At 40.8% G+C, this 11,894-nt stretch overlaps 1 protein-coding gene across 1 annotated transcript in view; it reads right to left on the bottom strand.

The window, feature by feature from the left end:
• Positions 1 to 11,894, bottom strand: part of LOC122550779 (protocadherin Fat 4-like) — a 72,234-nt gene that overhangs the window by 18,295 nt on the left and 42,045 nt on the right. The window contains exons 6-7 of the mRNA XM_043692032.1: positions 6,267 to 6,391; positions 2,277 to 2,488 (exon numbers count right to left, since the gene is read on the bottom strand). Of these exons, the coding sequence (XP_043547967.1) occupies positions 2,277 to 2,488; positions 6,267 to 6,391 (337 nt within the window). The remainder of the gene's footprint in view (positions 1 to 2,276; positions 2,489 to 6,266; positions 6,392 to 11,894) is intronic.

Raw genomic sequence — 11,894 nt, forward strand, 5'->3', positions numbered from 1 at the left:
AGTTAATATCTAGACACAATTTCCAGCTTTTGGCCACTTGAAGCTGCCTGATCCAACTGGATACTTTAACGCTTATGACTAACAGACTTTTTTGAATCTCATCATCGCAGTGAACAACAAAAGATACGGTTTAAACACATTGGAAAATACAGGAGTGGTGAAGTGTTGCTTTAACTGTATAGAATCTTGGGTATGCTTACCTGGAGTACTGTGTTGAGTTTTGATCTCTCCTTACTTCAAGAGAATATTTTTACCATTAAGGGAACACAACAAGGGTTCACCAGAATTGTTCCAGTGATCCTATCCTGCGAAGAGGGAATGGGAAAACTGGACTTGCATTCTCTAGAATTTCAAAGATTGAGAGGTAATCTCATTGAAACCCACGCAATATTTTAAGGGACAGCCAGGGTAGATGCAAGTAGGATCTACTAGACTCCCCAACCAGAACACATAATTTTAAAAAAAGGATTGAGTTGAGGAGAATTTGTTTCTTTTCACTCAGAGGGTTGTGAATCTTTGGAATTCTCTACCCCAGAGGGCCATGGATGCTTTCAGGATGTCTAAAGTAGAGGTTGATGGATATTTGGTTATCAATGGGAATTGTGTGGGTAAAAGGGATTGAAATGTCTGTTCAGTCATGACGGTGTTAAATAGTGGAGCAAGCTGGATGGGCTGAATAGCCCACTTCTGCTTCTATGTTCCTATATTCCAAACAAAAAAATCAAATCTTCACAATAAATAAAGCAAATGGAGACTCACAGGTTTCATTAAAAATAACGTTTGAGGGTTTCAGCAGCAATTGGCCTGAGGCAAATAAAGGTAAAAGCACCATACTATAGGGTTGCTGTCTCTTTAGGGAGAAGGACTCGTGGTGGTTTACCTGAGGATCACCATGCCTCAGGTGAGGGATGAGCTTGAGAAGGACAGTACTTCACAGTAATCTCAGCTGGTGCAGGAACTGAACCCACGCTGCACGTGTTATTCTCCATTGCAAACCAACTGAGCTAACTGACCCCTTAGTGGAAGTAGAAGGTCTTAATTTCGAGATAGGACCAATGAGCGCATTAAGCTGAATAGGTATGCAGCTAAGGCAGCCTGAAGGTATTACACAGTCCTTCCCCTGGAAGCTCAGTACAGGTTGAAGTTGGATGTCAAGCTTCATATCACAGGGAATAGGGTGGAATCTGTGGTAACAGAGTTTAGATGGTGGTGGGGACATGGCAATGGCTTAATTCTTGTGAATACCTAATATTGTCTCAACCAGGACTGGAGGTCAGATAAACATGAAAGCAATGGAGGAGTTGTTTGAGATGGTGGTGAGGTAGAATCAGGTGTCAGTTGTGTACATGCAGAACCTGAGATTATAAGTTGGATAGTGTCTCTCAGTGGTTGCATCTGAATGAGAAACAGGAAAGGTCAAGGCCAGATCTTTAGAAATCCAGAGGTTGTGTTGCAAGGGCAAAGGGAGTCTATTATAGATGATTCAGTAGCTATAGTGAGATCGGGAACTTCAAATCTTTGTCATCATCTTGAAGTCTGAAGCAAGCACTATGCATCCATCACTCATTGTTCCTGACCCCAGTCCCCCAATGCTTCTAATATAAATATTTTTGATGTTTGAATTCTGTCATGCCCTCATCTTTAAGACTATAAGTAATAGTAACAGGTGTAGGCCATTTGCCCCCTCAAGTCTGCTCCCCTATTCAATGGGATCATGGCTGTTCTTACATTCATCCCATGCACTTTCTCACCTCCTCTTTCATAACACTTGATTTCCCTACTGATCAAGAATCCTTCTACTTACTCATCTTTGTAAATTCCTCCAGCACTACAATCTTTCCTGCAGGATTATCCAAATCTTTTTCAACACATAAATTATGTCTTCCATCATCTAAACCCCATACTCTGGATACGCTTTCTCGACTTTTATTAAATCCCTCTCTTTACTTAACGCTTTCCTCGAAACCGGCCTCTTTGATCAAGCCTTTTGTTCTCACTCCAAACTCTACTTCTTTCATTATGGTTGTGCCTCTGACGTGACATAAATGTAAGTCATTGTTGTTGTTATGCATTTGGAACAAATGTGACACCAGATTGTTAAACTAAATTATGTTAAAAAGGCTTTTAGACATGGATGCAGCTGAGAAGGATTATGTTGTAATTCATTAATAGCACTTAGTACACGTAATGCGAGTTCATCAGCAATGAAAATCTCTGAAGGAAATTATTTATTATTTAGTTAATTTTATTGATTACAATATGAAAAGCAAATTTACCTTGACTGTGGTATAATTTATACTTCCTTGTATATGAAGCAGAATTCCTTCTGATGAGTCTGTTCTGAACTGTATTTCAATGCTCACGCTGTCTTTATCTTCTTTTTGGTTTTGTTTTCTCTTTATGTGGTTTTTTAATAGTTGATCACGTTTATAACTTTCTTTGATGAAATAATCAAGATGAAATTGTCCATTGAAATTTATTGCTGTATCTGGGGAAATAGATATTCCCCAGTAAGATAACAAATAGTTAAATGCATCATAAGTGGGCATATAACCATAATGACAAACACCCCAGCAAAACTCATACTCTCTCAAAATCAAAGCGTACACACATTAACACAGATTTGATGCTCAGGTCACATTTTCTAGTTATCTTTGGGTCCTTATGTCACTTTTCCAGGACGTAGAAATGTACATTCACACTCTAGCTGCTTGCATACCTGTGGTGTCAATGTTTGTTCTGTGAACCCCCAGACTTATACAAACTAACCTCCTGTTCTGAGACTTGCCTGTGCAGTTTACAGTCCCTACTGCCCATATATTGTCAAAACATCTACCAGTGAACTACAGGCGTAACCATCTGTATTCACGCTCTGCAACACAGGAGGATATTCTACCCATCGTGTCTGTCCCATGCTCTTCCTTGAAAGGTAACAACATATTATTGTTATCATCGCTTTCCCCACTTCTTATTAACTTGCTGTTTGCTACAAGTCTGTTGATGTCTATACCAAATAATTACATATGCTGGTATTTATAAAACAAGAGGGACAATGGAATGCAAAAGTAAGGAGGCTATGCTTCAGTTTTACAGCACGTCAATGAGATTGTATCTACAAGATTCTTGACAGTATTGATCTCTGAAAGGAGGTGGCTTCGCTTCTGAGGAACCCTGGGTGTTCTGGTGGCTCAGTGGTTAGCACTGTTGCCTCACAGCGCTAATGACCTCGATTTGATTCCACCCTCAGGTGACTCTCTGTGTGGAGTTTGCATGTTCTCCCCGTGTCTGCGTGAGTTTCCTCCTGATGCTCCAGTTTCCTCCCACAATCCAAAGATGTGTGGGTTAGGTGGTTTGGCCATGCTAAATTGCCCACAGTGTCCAGTGATGTGCAGGTTAGGTGGATTAACCATGGAAAATTCAGGGGGATGGGTCTGCGTGTTGCTCTTTGGAGGGTTAGTGCGGACTTGATAGGTTGAATAGCCTGCTTCCACACTGTATGGATTCTACATTGTCCACATCAGTTTAGAAGAGTAAGAGGTGACTTGATTGAAACATAAAAAATTCCATGCAATCTTGGCAGGTTGGATGTGGAAAGGAAATTTCCTCTAGAGGGAGAAACGAGAGGAAGAGTCCCTATTTAAATGTAAGGGGTCACCCATTTAAGACAGAGATAAGGAGAAATATTTTCTCATTGAAGATCATGAATCTCTGGAATGCTCTTCACCTAAAGGCAGTGAAAGCAGAGTTGATGAATATTTTTAATGCAGTGGTACATGGATGCTATTAAACAAGGTGGTGAAAAGTTATTGAGGATAGATGGGAATGCAAAGTAATCGGATCAGCCATGACCTTACTGAATGTCAGAACAGGCACCATGGGCCAAGCTAGTATTGCTTCTAATTCCTACATTTGTGTGGAAATAAGTTAAAGAATTTTTAAAACAGTGAAATGCTTCCAAGCAAATATCTTACCCATTTCCATTGCTCTCTCAGCTCATTTACGACTGGATCCTATCATATTTCTTGTGTTAAATGGTAAATGACACAGATTAACTGCAGTGGATTAAATTTACTTGCAAGCCCATACAGGTTTAACAGCTCAAATTACAATTTACCATTACAAATAACTAAGAGTGCAATCTCCTTCCTCAATTCTTCTGCTGGACTGCACATGGCAGTTGTCATTCTGGTCCTTGTCTCATTAGCATATCCAGTTCATAAAGCAACACAGCTTTTAAAGCAGTTATGCAACAAAGCCCTTATTGATGACTTGTCACTTCCAGACTCGGCTGTTCCAATAGTCCCTGGTTGGATTCTCATTTTCAGCTTTCTGCAAATTTCAGCTCATCTGAAGTTCAGCTGTGTGTGATGGGGTCACCAATTTCATACTTGCTGGTCTGCATTGACTTCTTCTTGTTTATTTGTCCATGGGATATAGATATCCCTGGTGAGGTCAGCATTTATTGCCATCACAAGTTGTCCTTAAGGAGGTGATTGTGAGCTGCTGCCATTTGGTATGGAATGCAATGGTATTAGAAGGAAATCCAAGGATTAAGCTCTTTGTGCTCCACTGTGAGCCACTTGAATGTAATAATCTAAAGTTGTGTTGCCAAAGCTACACATGGCATTCCAAATTTCATGACATCAGGAATGTATTTTGAGATTTTGTAGTCAAGATATATCTAATACCTAGCTAGTCCTGAATTCAGCTTCACTAGGACATGAAATAGCAGTAACCAAACCTAAATCCTGAATTGCTGCCGTACAGTGGTTCATGCATTATTTCCCCATGTTCTTTGTGTCAGATTTAAACTGCTTTGAAAACCATTAAGGCCAAATATATCAAATTAACTAATGAACTGAAAGGTAGCACTTTCAGGAGGACTGTAACAAGAACAATATCCAGAGGAAGCTTACCCTTACAGTAAATGGTTAGCTCAGTTGATCAGGTAGCTAGTTTGAAATGCAGAGTTATGCCAACAGCATGGGTTCAATTCATACACTATCCAATGTTACCATAAAGAACTCTCCCCTCACCTGGGGCAACGTTAAACTGTCAATGGTTCTGTGTGCATGTGTATCTGCCTGTCTCTCTCTCTCTGCTGAGAAAAGAGCCCTATGCTCTGATAAGTCTATGGTGCTTTTATTTTTAAGAAATTTCTGAAGAAAAGGATTGCTAAGTCATTTCAAAAGGCAGTGAAGAGTTAACCACATTAGGCCAGGTTAGGGCAGCAGATTTACTTCACTCAAGGACTTCAATGACCCGGATGGGTTTCACAGCAATTGTTTTATGGCCACCCTTAGACTAATGTTTAATTTCAGTGTTATTTGTTGAAATCACATTTCATCATCTGTTGTGGTAGAATATAGGTAGGCTTTCTAATCCAGTGATAACACCACTGATCCATATCAGGACAAGCATTGATTATAGTAAGATGCAGTTGGTTATGTACTGTTGGATTTGGTGCTCAGTGTAAGTAAATAGCTTGCACAAAGAAATTAAATGCAAGTTGAACAAAACTGCAGGCCATACTGAAGGTGGGAGTATGAGAAATCAACATAATCTGATGAAGCAGCTGATTGCAAATGAAATTGACAGTGAGCTGAATTATGGTGGAGAAAATTTAGTGCTTTACTCTGGACATTGGAAAATCATTAAGAGTCCAGTTATTTTCATGTTATTGGCTGACTTACTTAGGCATCCAGCATTTTGCACCAACTGTGCAAAAACAAGGATCTTCTGAGCACTTAACTAGGCTTGCAAATATATTGCAGTTCTACTTCAAGCAATGCTGCATCTGAGTATTTTGGAACTGCCTCCTGAATTGTAACATCAGAAAGGCTTCAGAGCCAGAGCTGGTCATTTTTAACTTAATCTGCTTGGTGGGAAATGGAGAGTAACATCGATTGATATGTACAATTAGTGGGAAAACTGAATGTTCCTTTATTTTCTGCTTTGGGTTAAATTGAACTTTCCCCTTCCCCATGTTAATTTTGCATTAGTGTGAATATGGCAACATAATTGGCCATCAAAAATCTCATTTAGTCAAGAAAACTCATGTCTATCACTTATGCAGCTTAAACAAATACCTAGATCTCTCTCGCTGTTATCCAACTTACCACAATGTACTAAGATTGAACTGTTTTGAAAAAAAGTGAATGGTATGCATTAATATGCTATCATAGTGAATGCATATTGGATATTATTTGTCATCACAACATGCTGTTTATAACAACTGCTGTTGAAATAATTTGAAAAACAGATACCTTTTTCACAGTGGGGTCCAGTAAAACCTTCTGGGCATTGGCATAAGTAGTAAGACCAACGATCAAGGCAAATTCCACCATTGAGGCATGTTTTGGCTTGACATATTCTTCCCAAACGAGGACAACTATAGGAATATAGAAACATTGAAAATCTGAAGGCTGGAAAAATTCATCAATCAGGCTTTTCTCACTGCTGATGCATTTCTTGAGATAATGTTTAATTTGGCCTGTACAAGATGAAAGCCACTTACCCTCCAACCAACCTTAACAAACTATTTGAAAAAACTAACCATCTTCTCAGTGAACTCATACTTATTCCAGCCTGCCTGAATTAATTATCTTCAGCTTATGGTCAGGTTTCCTTCTTCTACAATCCTGTCCCAAATTAGGTAACTCTGACTCATTTCTACATATCTCTATTATTTCAAATACCTCAGTCAGAACCCTCTTCAATTGTCTTCTGTCCAAGAAGACCTCCAGGTTGACCTCCGGGAGGGGGGGAGGCATGGGCGCCAGTTGGCCGCTGGACAGTCTTTTGGGTTCAGAGGGGCAGCACGGTGGCACAGTGGTTAGCACTGCTGCCTCACAGCGCCAGAGACCTGGTTCAATTCTCGCCTTGGGCAACTGTCTGTGTGGAGTTTGCAGATTCTCCCCGTGTCCGCGTGGGTTTCCTCCAGGTTCTCTGGTTTCCTCCCACAGTCCAAAGATGTGCAGGTGAATTGGCCATGCTAAATTGCCTGTAGTGGTGAAGGGGTAAATGTAGGGGAATGGGTCTGGGTGGGTTGCTCTTCGGAGGGTCGGTGTGGACTTGTTGGGCTGACGGGCCTGTTTCCACACTGTAAGTGATCTAAAAATCTAAAAAAAAAATTCCAATACTGGGACTGATGTATTTTATTCCCCTGTTCTCATCATTCTGGTAGGCCTCCTCTACACCTTTCCAGGTCTGTTATACACCACTCCAGTGAAAGTTCCAGGCAGCATGCAAGACACTATATGCTGATTGATGTGGACTTCATAACTTCTACACTTTGTATCATTTTTATACCCACCAGCATTTCAATTTATTTGTTAACAGCACTCTTAACTCGATGTTTGGAGCACCTATCTTAACTTAACTTAACCGTCATCTTATATTTGAGGTGATGATACCAACACTTTATGAAAATGTTGAAGAGTTGGTCTAAGGCACTTGATGCTGCAATGCACCATACATCAGAACATTCCATCCAGGGCACTCAGTATGTACACAAACCCTCCACTACATTGACCAACTACAAGTTATTCTTTCTGTATATATTGGTATTACCTACTAATTTTCTGAAAAAGACAACTGAAAGTTTGTCTAAAAGTCTAATAAAACAAATTTACTTTGTTCTCTCTATCTAGATCCCCAGGTATTAGTTTCAACAGGGACCATTTGTAAATTCATGTTGACACTTACCAGTGCATTTACTGCTGAAAATTTCTGAGGTTCAGCAAGTTCTTACATGTCCTGAGGGACTTTGCAGAAAGCTGCAGATCTACAATTAGTGAGTTTACCCAATCAAATCAAAGGATCAAAAGCTGAGAGAAAAGCACTTGTGCTTTTTCAATAAGCTGCCTGTTGTGTATAAGGAGACACTGGTGGCCTGTGGTCTTGGAGATCTCAACCTTTACCTCTTTAATTGATAGTTGATACCAGAAATTTTCCTCATAATGATACGAGACAAGCTAATCTTTACTGGATCCTTTCTCATTGTCCATAGTTCAGGGACCATAGCTTGTCTAACAAATTCCATGATACATTTTGCCAGGAGTCCACTAACACACACTTGAGTTCTCAGAGAACCTTTGGATGAGTTCCATCCAATCCAAATTCTTTACTGAGGAATGTGCAGAGATTGGCAGGAGTAGTGGAGGTGACATGGATGACAAAAGCAAGAGCCAAGGGATGATTGACTGGCATCATAACTCTTTGTAAGATCTTTGTAAGTGTGGTAGGATTACTGAAACTTTGGCATCCCTGCCAACACCAATGAAAGGCAGCATCATATAAAGACCATATTAACAAATACTAACATTTTGAGGTGAGAATCAATCAGCTCCATGCCCTTATGCAGCCTATGAGACTTTGGTTTTGTGAATTGTAGTCTGTGGTTAGCAATTTAAGATTTCCTGTGATTACTTCTGCTTCATAGAGGTGACTGTCTTTCATCAGTAATTACCAATGATATGGTCAAGATTGCTTGTGACTAGGATTTGTATGCCACATCATTGCTCACATGCAGGATTTGCTGATTACCTGTACTGCAATTGATATAATTACCTGTTGAAGGGCATCGCATTACTCACAGCTAGAGTCGCATTCTCAAACAGGAAAAATACACTAACTCTGCCCATTCCTGACATGGTGGCAGCCATTTTCAACTTCCATTGCCAATTTGCAATTCAGATGAGATTGGAAGAAACACAGATCATACCTGACACAGCAAGTTGCAGGCTCAGCCTGCTAATATAGGTGACTCCTTCTAAATCTTCCTGTTCCTTTCGTAATTTGCACTCACTGTTGGCCCCACCAGTTCTGAATCTTCACATGTTCCTAACCAACTCTTCCACTTAAATTTTCATCTCCAAAAATGATCCTTTAGTCCCAGGTCTCCAGCTTAGCCATGCCAACCATTGTAATACATGGTCCCTGTGTTAAACTCAGGGTGGTTGTGACCATCAATGACCCCTTCCTCCCACAGTAACCCATGTCTGCTAAAGCATAATCATCAAAATAAATTGAGTGCAGGAGAAGGGATGTGTTGCTGCGATTATACAGGGCCTAGGTGAGACCATACCTGGAATATTGTATGCAGTTTTGATCTCCTTACCTGAGTGAGGATACTCGTGCTCTACAGAAAATGCAGCAAAGGTTTACCAGACTAATTCTTAGAATGGTAGACTGATGTATGAGGAGAGGTTCAATCAGTTAGAATTCTATTCGCTGGAGTTCAGGAAAATCAGGGGGGATTCTCAAAAGAACTATAACAATTTAACAGGATAGATGCAGGAACAATGGTGGGCGACTCCAGAACCAAAGGTCATAGCCTCAGCAAATGGGACTGAGATGTGGAGAAAATCCTTCACTCAGCGAGACGTAAGCCTGTGGATAGCAGCCAAGGCTAAAACAAGAAATGATTTCAAGGAATTTGCTATAGAAATCAAAGGTTATGGGGGAAAAGCAGGAACAGGTTATTAAGTTGGGTGATCATAATGAATGGCAGAGCAGGCTTTCAGCGCCTACACCTTTTTCTATTTTCTAAGTAGTCTATATAGTCTATCTGCTACCCTTATATGTTGAATCATCCAGTCACAATTTTTACCCTTTCTGCATCCAGCACACTGCCTCCAATCCCTAAAAATGATTTTCCAGGGTTCCCTACACAATGGTAGACCCTGAAAACCCACCTTGATTTACCCTGACTGACTTGGAAGGACAGCTCTGACTTATAAATGAACAGATCCTTGTCTGATCTCTGCACCACTCTTACTGTAATCCTCAGACAGGTTACACAATACCTGCAGGACTGACTGGGGCTCACTCCCTGGAACTGTAATGTTATGGAACCCGTGAAGCTGGCCACTCCATTCAGCCAGCTGACTATGTTCCCGGCCCTGTTCTGAGATCAGCGGTCTCAATGACTGACCATGTCGGGACCTCCTGACTGGTAATGGATCCCCATGAGTTCGCTGACAATTACCCTCTTTAAGCTTTGAGCTGTAGCCATTTGGTTGAAGTACATGAAAGTGTTTGTCACGTTATCACACTGATATGTACTGTAAGGTTACTTAGGAGAAAGTGAGGACTGCAGATGCTGGAGATTAGAGTCGAGAGTGTGTTGCTGGCAAATCACAGCAGGTCAGGCAGCATCCGAGGAGCAGGAGAATTGATGTTTTGGGCATAAGCCCTTCATAAGGCTTATTCCAGAAATGTTGATTCTCCTGCTTCTCAGATGCTGCCTGACCTGTTGTACTTTTCCAGAAACACACTCTTGACTCTGTAAGGTGATGGAGCAAGGTGCTGTACAGCAAAACAGCCAGCTCTTAGTTGATCACTGCTGACAACTCAGACAAGCTGCTAAAAGGCAAAACAAGACAGAAGCACTGTCAGCCTATAAGTACTGAATGAGGCATCAAAGTCCTAAAAAGCGAGGCCGAGATACTGTGAGCATCTAAATAAGCATGAAGTGACTGAGTGCTAAGAGAGCAAGTGGCAAAGTCTGAAGTGAAATCTGTCCCTGCACAAAGTGGCCTGGCAGCAGCATTTCAATGAAAAGTGTCAGTGCGTTGTCACAAAGCATTAAGGCGCATAATGGTATTCTCAGTGAATCAGAAGTTTGCTGTGAAAATGTGGTTAGACTTATATGTGTTCAAATCCAACCTCTGAGGATGGTGGGACTTCAGTCAGTCACTCCCCATGGAGGGTGCCCGAAGATGTTGAGAACTGTTGCCCCAGATAGAAACCCAGAGGAGCAAGCTGAGTTGGCATTGCAAAGCATCCATCCTGACTTTCATGATCAAGTTTGTCTCCAACGCATTGGAGGGTAGCAAACTACATCCATAATAATGAGATGTTAATGCATGCAAATGGGTCTCTCACCACTCAATAGTGACATTTCCTGTTTAAAATGGACTTGCAAACATTTCTCGATGTTGAGAATCTCATTTTTCTAATCTGGCCACATGTTTCCCAACTGAATCACAATTGTCCATGTCACTCAGGGGCTGCAAGAATGCTGCCCTCTTTGTTTTCTGCACAACATCATTTCCTACCTATCTTTGTACTATTAGCAAATCTAATACCATTAGTTCCAGTCTCTTCACTACGCATTGACATATCTTGAAAATAATAACACAGACCCCTCTGGTAAACCACTCATCACATCTTGCCATCCAAAGACAACCAATTTATGCATACTCTCTATAATTATTAGCCAACCAATTCACGATCCATGCTAATATGTTAACCCCTACAGCAGGAAGCCTTATTATATGGAGTAACTTTTGATGACGCACCTTGTCGAATGCCTTCTGGGAACTTAAACACACTACATCCACCTTCATCTACATTGCTTATTATCTCCTCAAAAAACTCCAATAAGTTTTGATTTCTCTTTCACAACAACATGTTGACTCTGCCTAATTGCGTTAGTTTTGTTAATTACCCTGATGTAACCTCCTTAGTAATAGCTATCAGCATTTTCGCTGTGACAGATGTTTATCTAACAGGCCTGTGCCAGTGCCAAGGATCCCAGAACATCCATCAGTAATGAATACATGCGGCTATGGAAATTGGGAGAACTGGGTAAGTATTAGATAAAAGCGACACAACAGGGGTATTTTTAGGTAGTTATTGAGTTGAATTTGGGATCAAAAAGTGTGAGAAAGCTCACTGTACCCTCCATGAAATATGACAAAAAATTACATTTTTCTAAACCATGGTAAGATTGAGCCCAATACATCTATCTCAGCAGTCACTTCGAGTGATACAGATGTACAGCATGGAAACAGACCCTTCAGTCCAATCCGTCCATGCCGACCAGATATCCCAACCCAATCTAGTCCCATCTGCCAGCACCTGGTCTATATCCCTCCAAACCCTTC

The sequence above is a fragment of the Chiloscyllium plagiosum genome, chromosome 6 (genome assembly GCF_004010195.1).
Source record: "Chiloscyllium plagiosum isolate BGI_BamShark_2017 chromosome 6, ASM401019v2, whole genome shotgun sequence".
In the NCBI taxonomy this organism is placed as follows: Eukaryota; Metazoa; Chordata; class Chondrichthyes; order Orectolobiformes; family Hemiscylliidae; genus Chiloscyllium; species Chiloscyllium plagiosum.